At 30.9% G+C, this 12,016-nt stretch overlaps 1 protein-coding gene across 8 annotated transcripts; it reads right to left on the bottom strand.

The window, feature by feature from the left end:
* Positions 1 to 1,032: 1,032 nt before the first annotated feature.
* Positions 1,033 to 11,840, bottom strand: LOC145812737 (origin of replication complex subunit 4-like). 8 transcript variants are annotated; one of them, XM_082907853.1, is made up of 13 exons: positions 11,617 to 11,754; positions 10,833 to 10,971; positions 10,464 to 10,578; positions 10,016 to 10,219; positions 9,628 to 9,776; positions 6,313 to 6,496; positions 4,786 to 4,954; positions 3,877 to 3,927; positions 3,742 to 3,785; positions 2,884 to 2,934; positions 2,748 to 2,791; positions 1,466 to 1,514; positions 1,033 to 1,346 (listed from the first exon to the last, which is right to left on the bottom strand). In XM_082907853.1, the coding sequence occupies exons 7-11, from the start codon at positions 4,831 to 4,833 to the stop codon at positions 2,761 to 2,763; spliced, it is 225 nt and encodes a 74-aa protein (XP_082763979.1). In that variant the 5' UTR covers positions 4,834 to 4,954; positions 6,313 to 6,496; positions 9,628 to 9,776; positions 10,016 to 10,219; positions 10,464 to 10,578; positions 10,833 to 10,971; positions 11,617 to 11,754; the 3' UTR covers positions 1,033 to 1,346; positions 1,466 to 1,514; positions 2,748 to 2,760. The 8 variants fall into 8 exon arrangements, 7 of the variants coding, with proteins under 7 accessions (XP_082763979.1, XP_082763976.1, XP_082763980.1 ...); XM_082907850.1 differs by lacking the exon at positions 10,464 to 10,578 and having other exon boundaries at positions 11,617 to 11,840; XM_082907854.1 differs by lacking the exon at positions 10,464 to 10,578 and having other exon boundaries at positions 10,833 to 10,968; positions 11,617 to 11,772.
* Between the last annotated feature and the right edge of the window lie 176 nt (positions 11,841 to 12,016).

The following is a 12,016-nucleotide window of genomic DNA, read 5'->3' as shown; positions in this document are numbered from 1 at the left end:
TTTTTAAAATTTTAGACACACCTAACATAAACACACTTAAAAGGTATAATATTTGTGATTTTTTTTTAAAAAAATATACTAAATACCAAAAAATAAAAAAATATGAAAATTTAGTATATTTCCGTATTTTTTGTATTTATTAATTTTTTAAAATATTTTTTCACAAATATTTTATTATTTAGATACATCTAAATAAAATGTATCTAAAAAAGTAAAAAAAATTACTTAAAATTTAAAAAATATTCACCAAAAACAAGAAAATACACAAAAATAAAAAATTTAATTTTCAAAAAACTGAAATCAAACACACTAATTTATATTTTTATCACTTAACGTAGATTACACCTTTACTAAATAAAAAATTCTCATTTTGATCTCCAACTAAAAAATAAATAAATCAATAATTATTAATAATCCTTGGGATTCTTTCGCTTGCAATATTTGTAGGTCAATTTATTTGACCTTTCAACGTAACAAGCTCAATATATATATTTATTTGACCTTTATATATATTTGTTTGACCTTTCAACGAAATAAGCTCTATATATATACTAGCGTATATCCGTACCTAAAGATACGGTGTAAAAATATTAAGATTAAATTACAGTTATAAAAATATATTTAACAGATTATACTCTATAATTCCAAACAAATCAAATATAAAAAAATTAAATATCAAATATGCACACAAATCAAAAGAAATCAAAAGAAAACTCTTCTATCATTAAAGCATTGCAAAATCAATAAAACATTGTGATCCATTGACAAAGATTAAAGGAATAGAACACATGAAGCAAAACCCACATTATAGCCTCCTTTCTATTTACATTACATTAACAAAACAATTAACACATTTCACAGCACCAACACTTCAAAGATTCCCCCCTCCCAAAAAAAAAGCATGAAATTGAACAAAGAAAACCATACACGACGATTAAAAAAAAACGATTGAAAATAATAAATTTCAAATTTTATCTTATACATATCAAACAATTTATTTTTAGTTTAGTACTTAAATTTTGATCAAACAACTTTTTAACTCAATAAATTTAACATTCAATTTTCAATACTTAATTTTTAATTTTCAACTTTATTAAACATCACCTGAGTCCAAACCTTATCATAAGACATAGAACTAAAGTCGGAAAATATAAGTAGAGTAATCTACCTGAAACTCTATCTTTTATGTAGTAAGTTTGTATTTGTAAACTTGTTACAAATCTTTTATAGGTTAGGGCAAATTACCGTGGGTAAAACTAATAGCTTGAATTGCCCTCAATTATGTATTCATTCGGCGGAAAGATGTTGCTATTGAGACTGGACCAACCGCAGGATTAAGCTTGAGTCTGCATAAAAACCCAATTCAAGTAAAATTAATACATTAAAGACTATCAAATCTTGTGAATTTAATAGTTTGTTGAACTTAATTAGCAAGAAAAACAGAATAAGGGTGTTGAATACTCACAGAGGCCGACTATAGGTGGTAAATTCGAAAGCTTTGAATAACTTATTCCCTGCAGTGTGAGATAAAATCGACATGAGATCTAGGAAAAATGTATAGCTTTTCTTCTTTGCTATATATTTTTCTGGGATAGTATATGACCCCGATATGTGACATAGAACAAATAATTTTCCTAGCCGTTTAGTTGTGTTTCTGTTTGTAGTTTTTTTGAAAAACGAAGACAATGAAAAATTCTAAAAATGGCCATCATTTTAATATTTATGATTATAAGTACTTGTTTAGTTGTGTTTTCATTTTCTGTCATCTGTTTTTCATTTTTGGAAAAATACCCAGAAATGTGACATAAAACTGGATAATTTTCCTACATAGCCCTGTTTGGTTATGCTTTTGTTTTCTTTGTTTTTCATGCTTTTAAAAAAAAAAAAAAGGAACAATGAAATGTTAAAATAAAAAATAAAATAAAAAAGTAGTTTTTTTATTGATAAGCAAAAACCGACTGCTATGAAGAATGAATAATGCCCCAGCTCTCATGAGTCATATCCCCAGTTTAAGGTGAATACACAATGAAATCTATTGAAAATTCATATGCCAAAGATTAATGTTTAGGTAAATTAGTAAACAATTTCATATGCATAGTAAAAAATAAACAATTTCTCTAAACAATTTCTTTGATACAATAGTAAAAAATAGGAACAATTATTATCTTTGATATAATAGTAAAAAATAAACAATTTCTCTAAAATTAATATTACTATATAACATTCTAATAATTTAATATAAGACTTATTCCACACTATATAAACAACGTAAAACAACAAAACATACTCAAAAATCACTTTCCGCAGTTTCATATGCATAAATCTAAAAACAAAAACAACAAAACAAAACAAAACAAAATTTGTCCAAAATAGATTACCAAGTGTAAAGTTATGACATGTTAACAATGTAATCCCACAAATGTTTTTTTTTTTAAGTTTCAAGTATCTCTATCTGTCCAAATTGATGTACGTATTTTTCAATTTTGAAAACAAATAAGTTAAAATAATTTAAACATATAAGTAAAAATTTATTAATTAAAATAAGTGGACAGATAGGTTAAAATTTATTAATTAAAAAAAGTGGACAAATTTATTAATTAAAATAATTTGGACAAATAGGTTCAAAAAAAATGGAGTTAAACCCATATAAGGATAGAACTAATAAGAGGCTGATTAAAATCATAAAACAACCCGAATTGAATTAGTCAAGGTCAGAAGATTACATTAACAACATTTTCTACACTCACCTTAACATTGCTATCATGAACTGGGTGTTATCATCAAATGATGCCTGCAAAAATCAAGTCAAGATAATAAAAAAAAATACTGGATCAATTATGTTCCAAATGCATCATGTGATCTTAAATGGATTAGGCATGTTACCCTTTTTGAGAACAACAATTGATGTTCCACACATAATTGTCTAGCCATTTCCTGAATAATAGATAAGAATGAATGAGAGAAAAGAAAATAAGAACAAATAGAAACTTTTCCAGAATAAAAAAGCAATCCTACAACACTTTTATTTGAATTTCATAGAGAAGAGTCGGAGAAATACTGCAGAAGCAGATAAGCAATATCACAAATGTGCATACTAAAGTAAGCAGCATTGGCTTGTGCCCAAAAACTAAAACACAAACTTCCAAGGGGTACTGTACATTGCTATCTGGCAAGATGTCATTCATGTTGTAACTCTTATGCATTAGCTTCACATAGTCCATTGTCTTCCTTTCCCTCAAGAGTTTAAGGTTACAACCAAGTCTTATGTGATTCACAAAATCATTTCACAGAGTGCTGCCAGCTTTCTGAATTCATTGTTCCTTTCTAGTAATTAATTGATGCAATAGATCCAATAATTGCAAAGTGCAACCGTAGGGAAAGATTTAATGAAGTAAAAGGTTTGTGCCATTTTGATTGATTTGAATGGTGAATTATTGCTACTATCTGTTAAAACATGTCAAATGTAACAAAGAGGATTGATGATAGTAAAAATGGAGTTAAACCCATATAAGGATAGAGCTAATAAGAGGCAAGACCACAGAAATTAGAGAGGCTTTAGTTCAAATAGGTACTAATGCAATAAAAAAGGAAAGAACAAAGAGAACAATGGTAATACAATCTTGATCACTGAAAACAACTTCGTTGGAGGCACAGAACAGAATGACATGGACAACTCAAGAAAACCCAACTGTCGATTAATCAAGGTCAGAAGACTACATTAACGACATTTTCTACACTCACCTTAACATTGCTATCATGAACTGGGTGTTATCATCAAATGATGCCTGCAAACATCAAGTCAAGATAATAAAAAAAATATTGGATCAATTATGTTCCAAATGCATCATGTGATCTTAAATGGATTAGGCATGTTACCATTTTTGAGAACAACAATTGATGTTCCACACTTAATTGTCTGGCAATTTCCTGAATAATAGATAAGAATGAATGAGAGAAAAAAAAATAAAAACAAATAGAAACTTTTCCAGAATAAAAAAGCAATCCTACAATCCTAAAGGCATTGATAATTCTAAAGCTAATAAATTTAAGAATGTTAATCTTATCTAATTCAGCCTGCCTAAACAAAGAATAACTTAGGATTCAACTCTTTCGTCCCCTATAATATATTGAGAAAGAGTAAAATTATTGAATGGACATCCTATAACTTTTAAATGCACAATAAACTTGTAAGAGAACTGTAGTAACATGTTTGGTTGTATTTTCATTTTCTTTGCTTTCAAAAACAAAAACAATGAAAAGTTCAAAAACATCCATCATTTTCAAATCCTGCAAAAACCAATTCCAAAAATTTGAAAACATTTATGGTTGCCTACCCATCAATATGATAACAAAGTATAGGTTTCATTCTAGCACATATTCTCTAAACCCTAAATTGATAATGAACACAATCCCTGTATGCACACTAAAAAAAATGGAATGCGGTCCAGCAGGTTAGCGAGAGGAAGAATGTCATCTCTAGTGTTGTCCTGAACTTCCCAATTCCCATTTTGTAGCCTCCACAATCAACCATTTAATGGGAGGGTTGGGAAAGGGCGCAGTCCCATTCAAAAATCATGCCTATGCATCATGTTACAACAACTTTGGGAATTTATTCCTAAGTCTCAAAAATTATTGGCCTATTAAAAGATATAGAAAATTTAAGTCAAGAAAAATAAAAAACCAAAATTAATGTACAATATACAGACAGCGAGAGTGCTGGGGGGGGGAGGGGGGGCGCGGCGGTGTTGGGGGGTGAAGTCCTTTCGGATAAGTAAGTTTACTAACTCTCTGTTTCTGCGTCAGGACATAGCATCCCTCCGTCGATGTCACCATCTTTCTTATCAGAAGCTACCTCAATCTTCTCCTCTTCCACTATGCTCCTCTACTACAACTCATGCTTTAACCTTGTGATCTCATCATCCTTCTCTTCTACACTATCTTGCAAGATAAGCACCTGCAATAGAATAGAACCCATGTTCAAATTGCACATCTCAATCAAGCAATTTCAGCTGCACACAATGTCATCAGCTCTAGTGTATTTGTAAATTCAGCTCGTCTCATTGTGTGTTCAGTGTTAGATAAAAAGACACATAATTTCTTACCAATTTGGACCATCTAAACCATACCAGAGATTCTTTAACAAAAAGCTGTAACATTTGAAACATTTAAGACTATAGCCATGATTAAATTAAACCATCAATGGCCAATTGAAAGTTGAACATGCGGCTTTTTCATAAAACCAGCAGCAGCATAATCAAACAGAACAGAGCAAAAAAAAACCCAAAAACCAAAGCAAAAACCCCAGCAAAATAGTACACAACATCAGCAGAAATTAGCAGAACTGAGAATGAAGACCCAAGGCAACTCTTGAGTTATTAAAAATTGAAAACAACTCCATTAAACAACTCCCAAAACAACTCTTATTATATAGATATGTATATATATTGAATTAATGGTAGTTTTTATGAATTTTGATGTTTGGTAACATAAAATTAATTGCAATCGTAAATAAATATATATATAAATAAATATAAAAAAAAAATTGTTGTGTCCCTGCCATGTCCATGTCCCCATTTTTTTAAAATCATCGTGTTCCATGCCTGTGTCTGTATCTGTGTCCGTGCTTAATAGGCTAGGGTCACTTACCTTAATTGAGAGGTCAAGGTCAATTCTTGTGAAAGTGAAGCCTGATTATTTCCTTCATATTAGCTTTTTCTTTAGTTGTTATTCTTCCCTTTATGGACTCTTTTCATATATTAAGAGAGGTTAGTGTAAATTTCTAGTCAAAGTAGAGACTAATTATTTATTTCATATTAGGTTTTTCATTAGATGTTATTTTTCCCTTTAAACTCTTTCATATATTAATATCGTGGCTGTGATGTTGAGTTGTGGTGCATATTCTAAAAATGGCATACTGTATTACCACAACAAACTTAACATAACCACAAATACCTTAACATGTAACTTTTCTCACCAAAACGATTTGTCACTACAAATGGTTCGTAACATTTTCAGCACATCGTTCATAACTAATCAACATAATCACAATGGTTTAGAACTTTCACGTTAGGTGCACACCATAAATTCCCTATTCATAACTTTTACCCAAAAAAATTCATAAATTTCTTATGATAGGAGTGTGCATATTAGCATTTTCGTTGCAGGTATATATAATTGGACTTTCTTACGTAATTACTTGTTCTATTTAATGTAATTTTCTAATATATTTTGTAAATATTCTCCTCCCAATTGACTAAAATAAAAATTAAAAACTTTAAAAGGAAGCAAGCTAGTAAACATGAGTGATCTCACCTGGATAGTTCTTTTCCTTAGCATAGGAAGGCCTGAGAGTATGAAAAGCCCACAAAGTCTCACAATTGAAGTCTGAATTCTTCAAATGTATGTATCAACAAATAAATCTTTGCCAAAACCCAGAAATGCCAACCCCCAGAACTCCACAAAACAGCCAAATCACCAGATCGGTTATTGACTTCCTCTGCATTTGCTCACAAAACCCAATAAACCCTCAATTGGGTATTTCAAACAAATCACCATATTACCATATTTATAGGTGTTGAATCAAGAAAACCTTACCAACATGGACATAAGGGTTAATGTGTACTATTCCTGTGTAGTACTAACCTGGGTTTGTAGTACAAATCGATTGGAGCATTAATGAAGTCTAAATTTAGCACCTCTGTTTCACATCATTTTTATCGAACAGTTGGTGGGCAAGATTGCTCCTCCTTCAGATTGACTCCACTGTTTTATATAATATGATAGAGAAAGAGAGAGATGTGTTTTACTTTCAGGTATGGCAAGGGTTTTGGAGAGAGAGAGCTTCTCGTCTGGGATTGGGACCAGACTTTTCTCAGATGGTGTGGCCATCGGATTAGCTTCCGATTCAACTTTCATCGTCCACTTCCGATTCAAAATCTATATATAAAATCTACATATATATACATATACATACATATATATATACATCCATAATCATCCATAATCATATATAAAATCACATAATCATACATAATACACACAAATGCATATATATACATACATTCGGTCTCATCTCTGAATCTCCCATCTCTGAATCATATATATAGTTGCTCCCTTCGGTCGAAAGAGAGAAGATGACGATTAGGAAGAGAGAAGGGAGGAAGAGAGAAGATGAAGAGACTAATAGGGATTTTGGGTTTGGTCGCCTGCAAGGGTTGATGGGGAGAGAGAGAGAGAAGGTGGGTATGATTTCAAAATTTGAAATCAAAAACAAAAAGATGAGAGTGTTTGTGTGAGAGACGAGTTGTGGGTTGAAAATGACTTTGCACCAAATAGGGAGTAAGACACTGTAGACTTTTGGATTGAATTCAATCCAATGATTCATATTTTGACAAAGAGACAGAAGTCCCATCAAAAAAAAAAAAACAGAGTTATTTTATTATATATATATACTAGTGTATGCCCGTGCCTGAAGGCACGGTATAAATAATGTTGTGATTAAAATACAGTTGTAATTAATACGTATTATATTAAAATTTATTATGAATTCTGTAATTTTTTTGACAAAAATATTGAAAAAATATAAAGAAATACTATTCTTTTTAAAAAATTGTAACAATTTTACTTGTATCATAAGTTTTATAAAACTCAAATAAAGTAACAACAAAATAACTTAAAACTCCGGTGATGCAGCTCACAGAGAAGCACTGAAATACTCCCACTGTCGGCAAACAAATAATTATTCTATTGTTTATACCCATTGATATATATAATACTACCAAATAAATAATTATCATGTTGTTTAAAATTTCAATTTAGTAGTTTGTCCAACAAACAATAAAAGCTAAATAAATTAAGATTTTAAAAATAAAAATAATAATAAATACAATAATTTGATTTCTCAAAAGTCGTGAAATTTTCTGACCTCTTCCTAATTGGTGGTGGGTCACCCAAAGATCTTTCTTTTTATTTTTCTTTTTTTTTTAATTTTTTTTATTTATTTTAGACTTCACTCTCTATTGGCTTGCTTTTTCCATTCAGCCAATCACATTCCATCCGCATGGTTTTCGTTTTGATGAACTAATTTCCAGAGTCTTTAAAGCTTACAACAACTTGAAAGTGCTCAAAAAGTTCAACTTCTATCAATATATTCTAACACCTTCAAATTTTAACACCTTCAAACTACCGATTTATCTAATAATAGATTCTAACACCTTCAGATTTTAACACCTTCAAACAACTGATTCATCTGGTAATAGATTCTAACCAGGCAAGTCCCCAGGGTTGGTTTGGAGGTTTAAAAATGTATATCCGTGTCTGAATTAATTATAAGATTAAAATATAATTAAATTTAAAAGTATTGATTTCAAATGTAATTTATCAAATTTATTGATTTTGAAATGAATTTTGTAAAAATAACCAAACATAAATACACCCCAATAAAATTAAAATAAAAATTAAAAAATATAATTTATTATAAGAATTTGAAGTCAAAATTCTATTAATAAAAAAACTCTTCTTTTCACTTTTTGAACAAATCACCACTCGCATTATTTCTTCTCTTTCTCAAAATTCACTTTTGTGATCATTTTTTTAAGGTAACCCAATTTAAACCTAATTTAAATTTTGAGTTCAAATTTATCTACACACACAAAAAAAAGCATTTTCTATATAAACATGACTCATAAACTCAATTTATACTTAATTTTCATACAAATTTAAATTCACCATTTTTTTAACAGATCTCAATTTAAACTCCAGATTTTAACACCTTCAGATTCTAACACCTTCAAACTACTGATTTTTCTGGTAATAGATTCTAACACCTTCAGATTTTAACACTTTCAAACTACTGATTTATCTGGCTTCTCACAAATATATGTTAAGTATCTGAAAAACCAAAACTACTCGACATTTTTTTATTTTTTAATAAAAATAAATAAATTGTTAATATAAACACAATTATTTAAACAATAACAATCATGTAGCATTATTCTTTAAACAATTCTGTGCAATTATTTAACTAAAGCTACTTTTTCTTTTCTTTTTCTACTTCTTTTTGCTTTTGTTCTTTTTTGAGCAGATAGCTCTGTCCCTCTTTTTCCTCTACGTCTCTCTCTTCCTATTTGAATTCCATTGCTGTTCAAGGTTGAGCTTCGAATGGGAGTCATAACCCAGTTAATAAACATTACAACACATTAAAAATCACAAACCCAAACCCAAATCTTAGAAACACAAATTCAAACACAATAAAACCTTTGAGAAATCAAAACACATTTCAAAATGAAACCCATTCGAAGTAGATCAAAGAGAAATTTAAAATTCATAGTAACTTAAAAACAAACTATAAAATCATTATTATTAAAATTTATAAATTTTAACACTAATTTGTAATTTTTTTTTCCACATTTACCCTGTGCAGTTGTTTCCCCTAAGTATGATGATCAAAATGGAGCTCTTAAATAAGGTTGTTAACTTAATTTATATATATAGTGAATTTAATCATTTATTTAATAGTGAATTTATATATATAGTGAATAAATAGCAAAATTTTCAAACCAATGATGGGAAATGTATTTAAGGCATGCAAGCAGGATCATAACACCAATTGCTTAGAAACGTCCTTACAAGTAATCAACAGAAGAATGCTGATATGGTTGAGTAGAAAGGTAGGGCCCGTAGGGGGCATGTGCCTTCCTTATTGTGTTTGGGTTTGCTTCAGATAATCCAATGAACTTTATTTTACCCTCTTCCACCAACTTCTTAAGTTCCCCCATCTGCCATTCAAGAAGAAAATTTCATTCAAACATCACATACACAAAAAATTACAAATAATACTAATAAAAAAATTATTCAAACTCCAATAATACCTCCCTGTTTTTTTAAAAGAAGAATAAACCAGTAAACTTTAGGTACGGTTTCCTCTATAGGTAAACCAGTAAACTTTAAAAGAAAAATAAACCAATAAACCAGTAAACCAGTAAACTTTATCGGAAAGAAGAACCAAGACACATACGGTTTCCTCTATAGGTACTGATGTGTCAATCCGGTGTACATAGTAGAGATCAATGTAGTCCACACCAAGGCACCTCAGGCTCGCCTCGCAACAGGAGCGAACATATTCAGGGGTGCTTTTCACCACAATTTGGGTAGGTTCAATTTTGGCAATACCAAATTTTGTGGCTAATTCGATCTTTCCTTGAGGTAGCTGCTTTAGTGCCTGCACAATTCAGGATCTACTAAATGAAAAAGCACTCCCAACAACAAAAAAAAGATGTATTTTAGGAAATAGCTAACCAAAAAATAAAATTAGGCTGAAGTAGAAGTTTAGGGAGCAGTTGCATATTTAGTTAAAATCATGAATCAAAAATCACATTTGTCAACATATGGCACATGCAAATGACCAACATTCAATGAATCATATACTTAAAAGTGAAACTTTGTACTTCACAATCCACACTTACAAACAAATTCTATTTACATTTCAAAGTACCATCCCTCCCACCACAATCCCTTCAACAGTCGACCAAGCTTATAAACAATAAGAAGTCAAAATCCAGGTGTAGAACTATTTTAGACCTGGCAAAAAAGAGATTAATGCAAGTTAAAAATGGTAGAAAAGCTGGTGGAGGAAGGCAGGGTCACACATGAATAATGAATTAAGCAACACCCTTGCTTCAGGAAGAAGAAAACATAACTCAAACTATCACACAAAAAGCCACGGTCAAACATGAATAATGAATTTGAAAAAGCAGTTCAGTTTATCATTTATTAATTCACAGGAAGAGACATTGTATCTGAATCTGGTAAAAATAATAAAAAGAAGTGACAACCTGTTCCAGCGAGCTTCCTTTTGTTTTTGATGCCTCATTTACTTCAAGTGACAATGCTAGTTCCAAGGCCTTAGAAGCACAGTGTTGTAACAGCAGTTACTCTATGAATTCCCTTGGCAATTCCCTCGGCAATTCCCTCCTCAGACAACAGAGCAAACACAGTAGATTAATCCCATTATTTACACCTTATAAGCATAAATGGATTTCCACCTTATAATTAAACACCTTAGTCCACCTCATATAATTTCCACCTCATATATTAAATGGATTTCCACACTAAAACACCTTAGTCCCTCTCATTATTTACACTTTATAAGCATAAACCAAGATTAATGGATTTCAATGGATTTCCAAAAATGGATTTCAATGGATTTCCCTCTCTGTATCAATGGATTTCCAAAAATAGTGTAATCGTATATACTCAATGCAATCAAAACACAATAATTTACCTAACATTACTAAAAAACACCTCTTCGTAATTTTTGATTTCAAAATCAAAAATTAACATGTTCACAGCCTGAATGTTAGGATTACAAACCCAGAATAAACAATGGAAATAGCTCTAAAAGAAAACCCTAAAATAACCTGTTCACCTGACAGAGAGGATTACAAACCCAAAATAAACAATGGAAAATAGCCCTAAATAACAGAAAATAGCCCTAAAACAAAACCATAAAATAACCTGTTCACAGCCCGACAGAGAAGATTGGAGAGACAGAATAAGTTTTCGAGGACTGGAGAGGCAAACACAAACAGAGAGAGAATGGAGAGGTAAAAATCTTACCTTGCGAGCAGCGTCGGGACAGATACAGCCGAGTTCGAGAGGCAGAAGACTGGAGAGCAGCGGCAGAGGGAGGGTAGGAAAGAAGAAGAACAGAGAGGGAGATAGAGATAAAGAGGGAATGAGAGGAGAGTGGGTGAGAACAGAGAGAGAGAGAGAGAGAGATAAAGAGGAAATAGGGAGGAGACGTGGATAGGTGGAAGGGTGAGGGAGAGAAATATTTGGGCGGGAAATACATTGATCTCAGTCATTGATATATACCCAGGTTGATATGGACCATTGGATCAAAATGTATCTCTAACATAAATTAGACATTTTCAAAAACCCTTTTCCCTTATTATATAGACTAGTGTATGCCCGTGCCTGAAGGCACGGTATAAATAATGTTGTGATTAAAATACAG

This window comes from Camellia sinensis, chromosome 15, assembly GCF_055761805.1.
Source record: "Camellia sinensis isolate YWXY chromosome 15, ASM5576180v1, whole genome shotgun sequence".
Lineage (NCBI taxonomy): Eukaryota > Viridiplantae > Streptophyta > Magnoliopsida > Ericales > Theaceae > Camellia > Camellia sinensis.
The sequence above is the reverse complement of the archived record's forward strand: the minus strand, read 5'-3'. Positions and strand labels throughout refer to the sequence as shown.

What these genes read in the sequence shown, in the direction of transcription:
- LOC145812737 (XM_082907850.1), bottom strand. Translation starts at nt 4,833, where the DNA reads ATGGTGACATCGACGGAGGGATGCTATGTCCTGACGCAGAAACAGAGA. An exon ending in TCCTGACGCAGAAACAGAGA is followed by an intron (nt 3,928 to 4,785) that starts GTTAGTAAACTT and finishes TCTATTATTCAG; the next exon opens with GAAATTGCCAGACAATTAAG. An exon ending in TTCATGATAGCAATGTTAAG is followed by an intron (nt 2,935 to 3,741) that starts GTGAGTGTAGAA and finishes TCTATTATTCAG; the next exon opens with GAAATGGCTAGACAATTATG.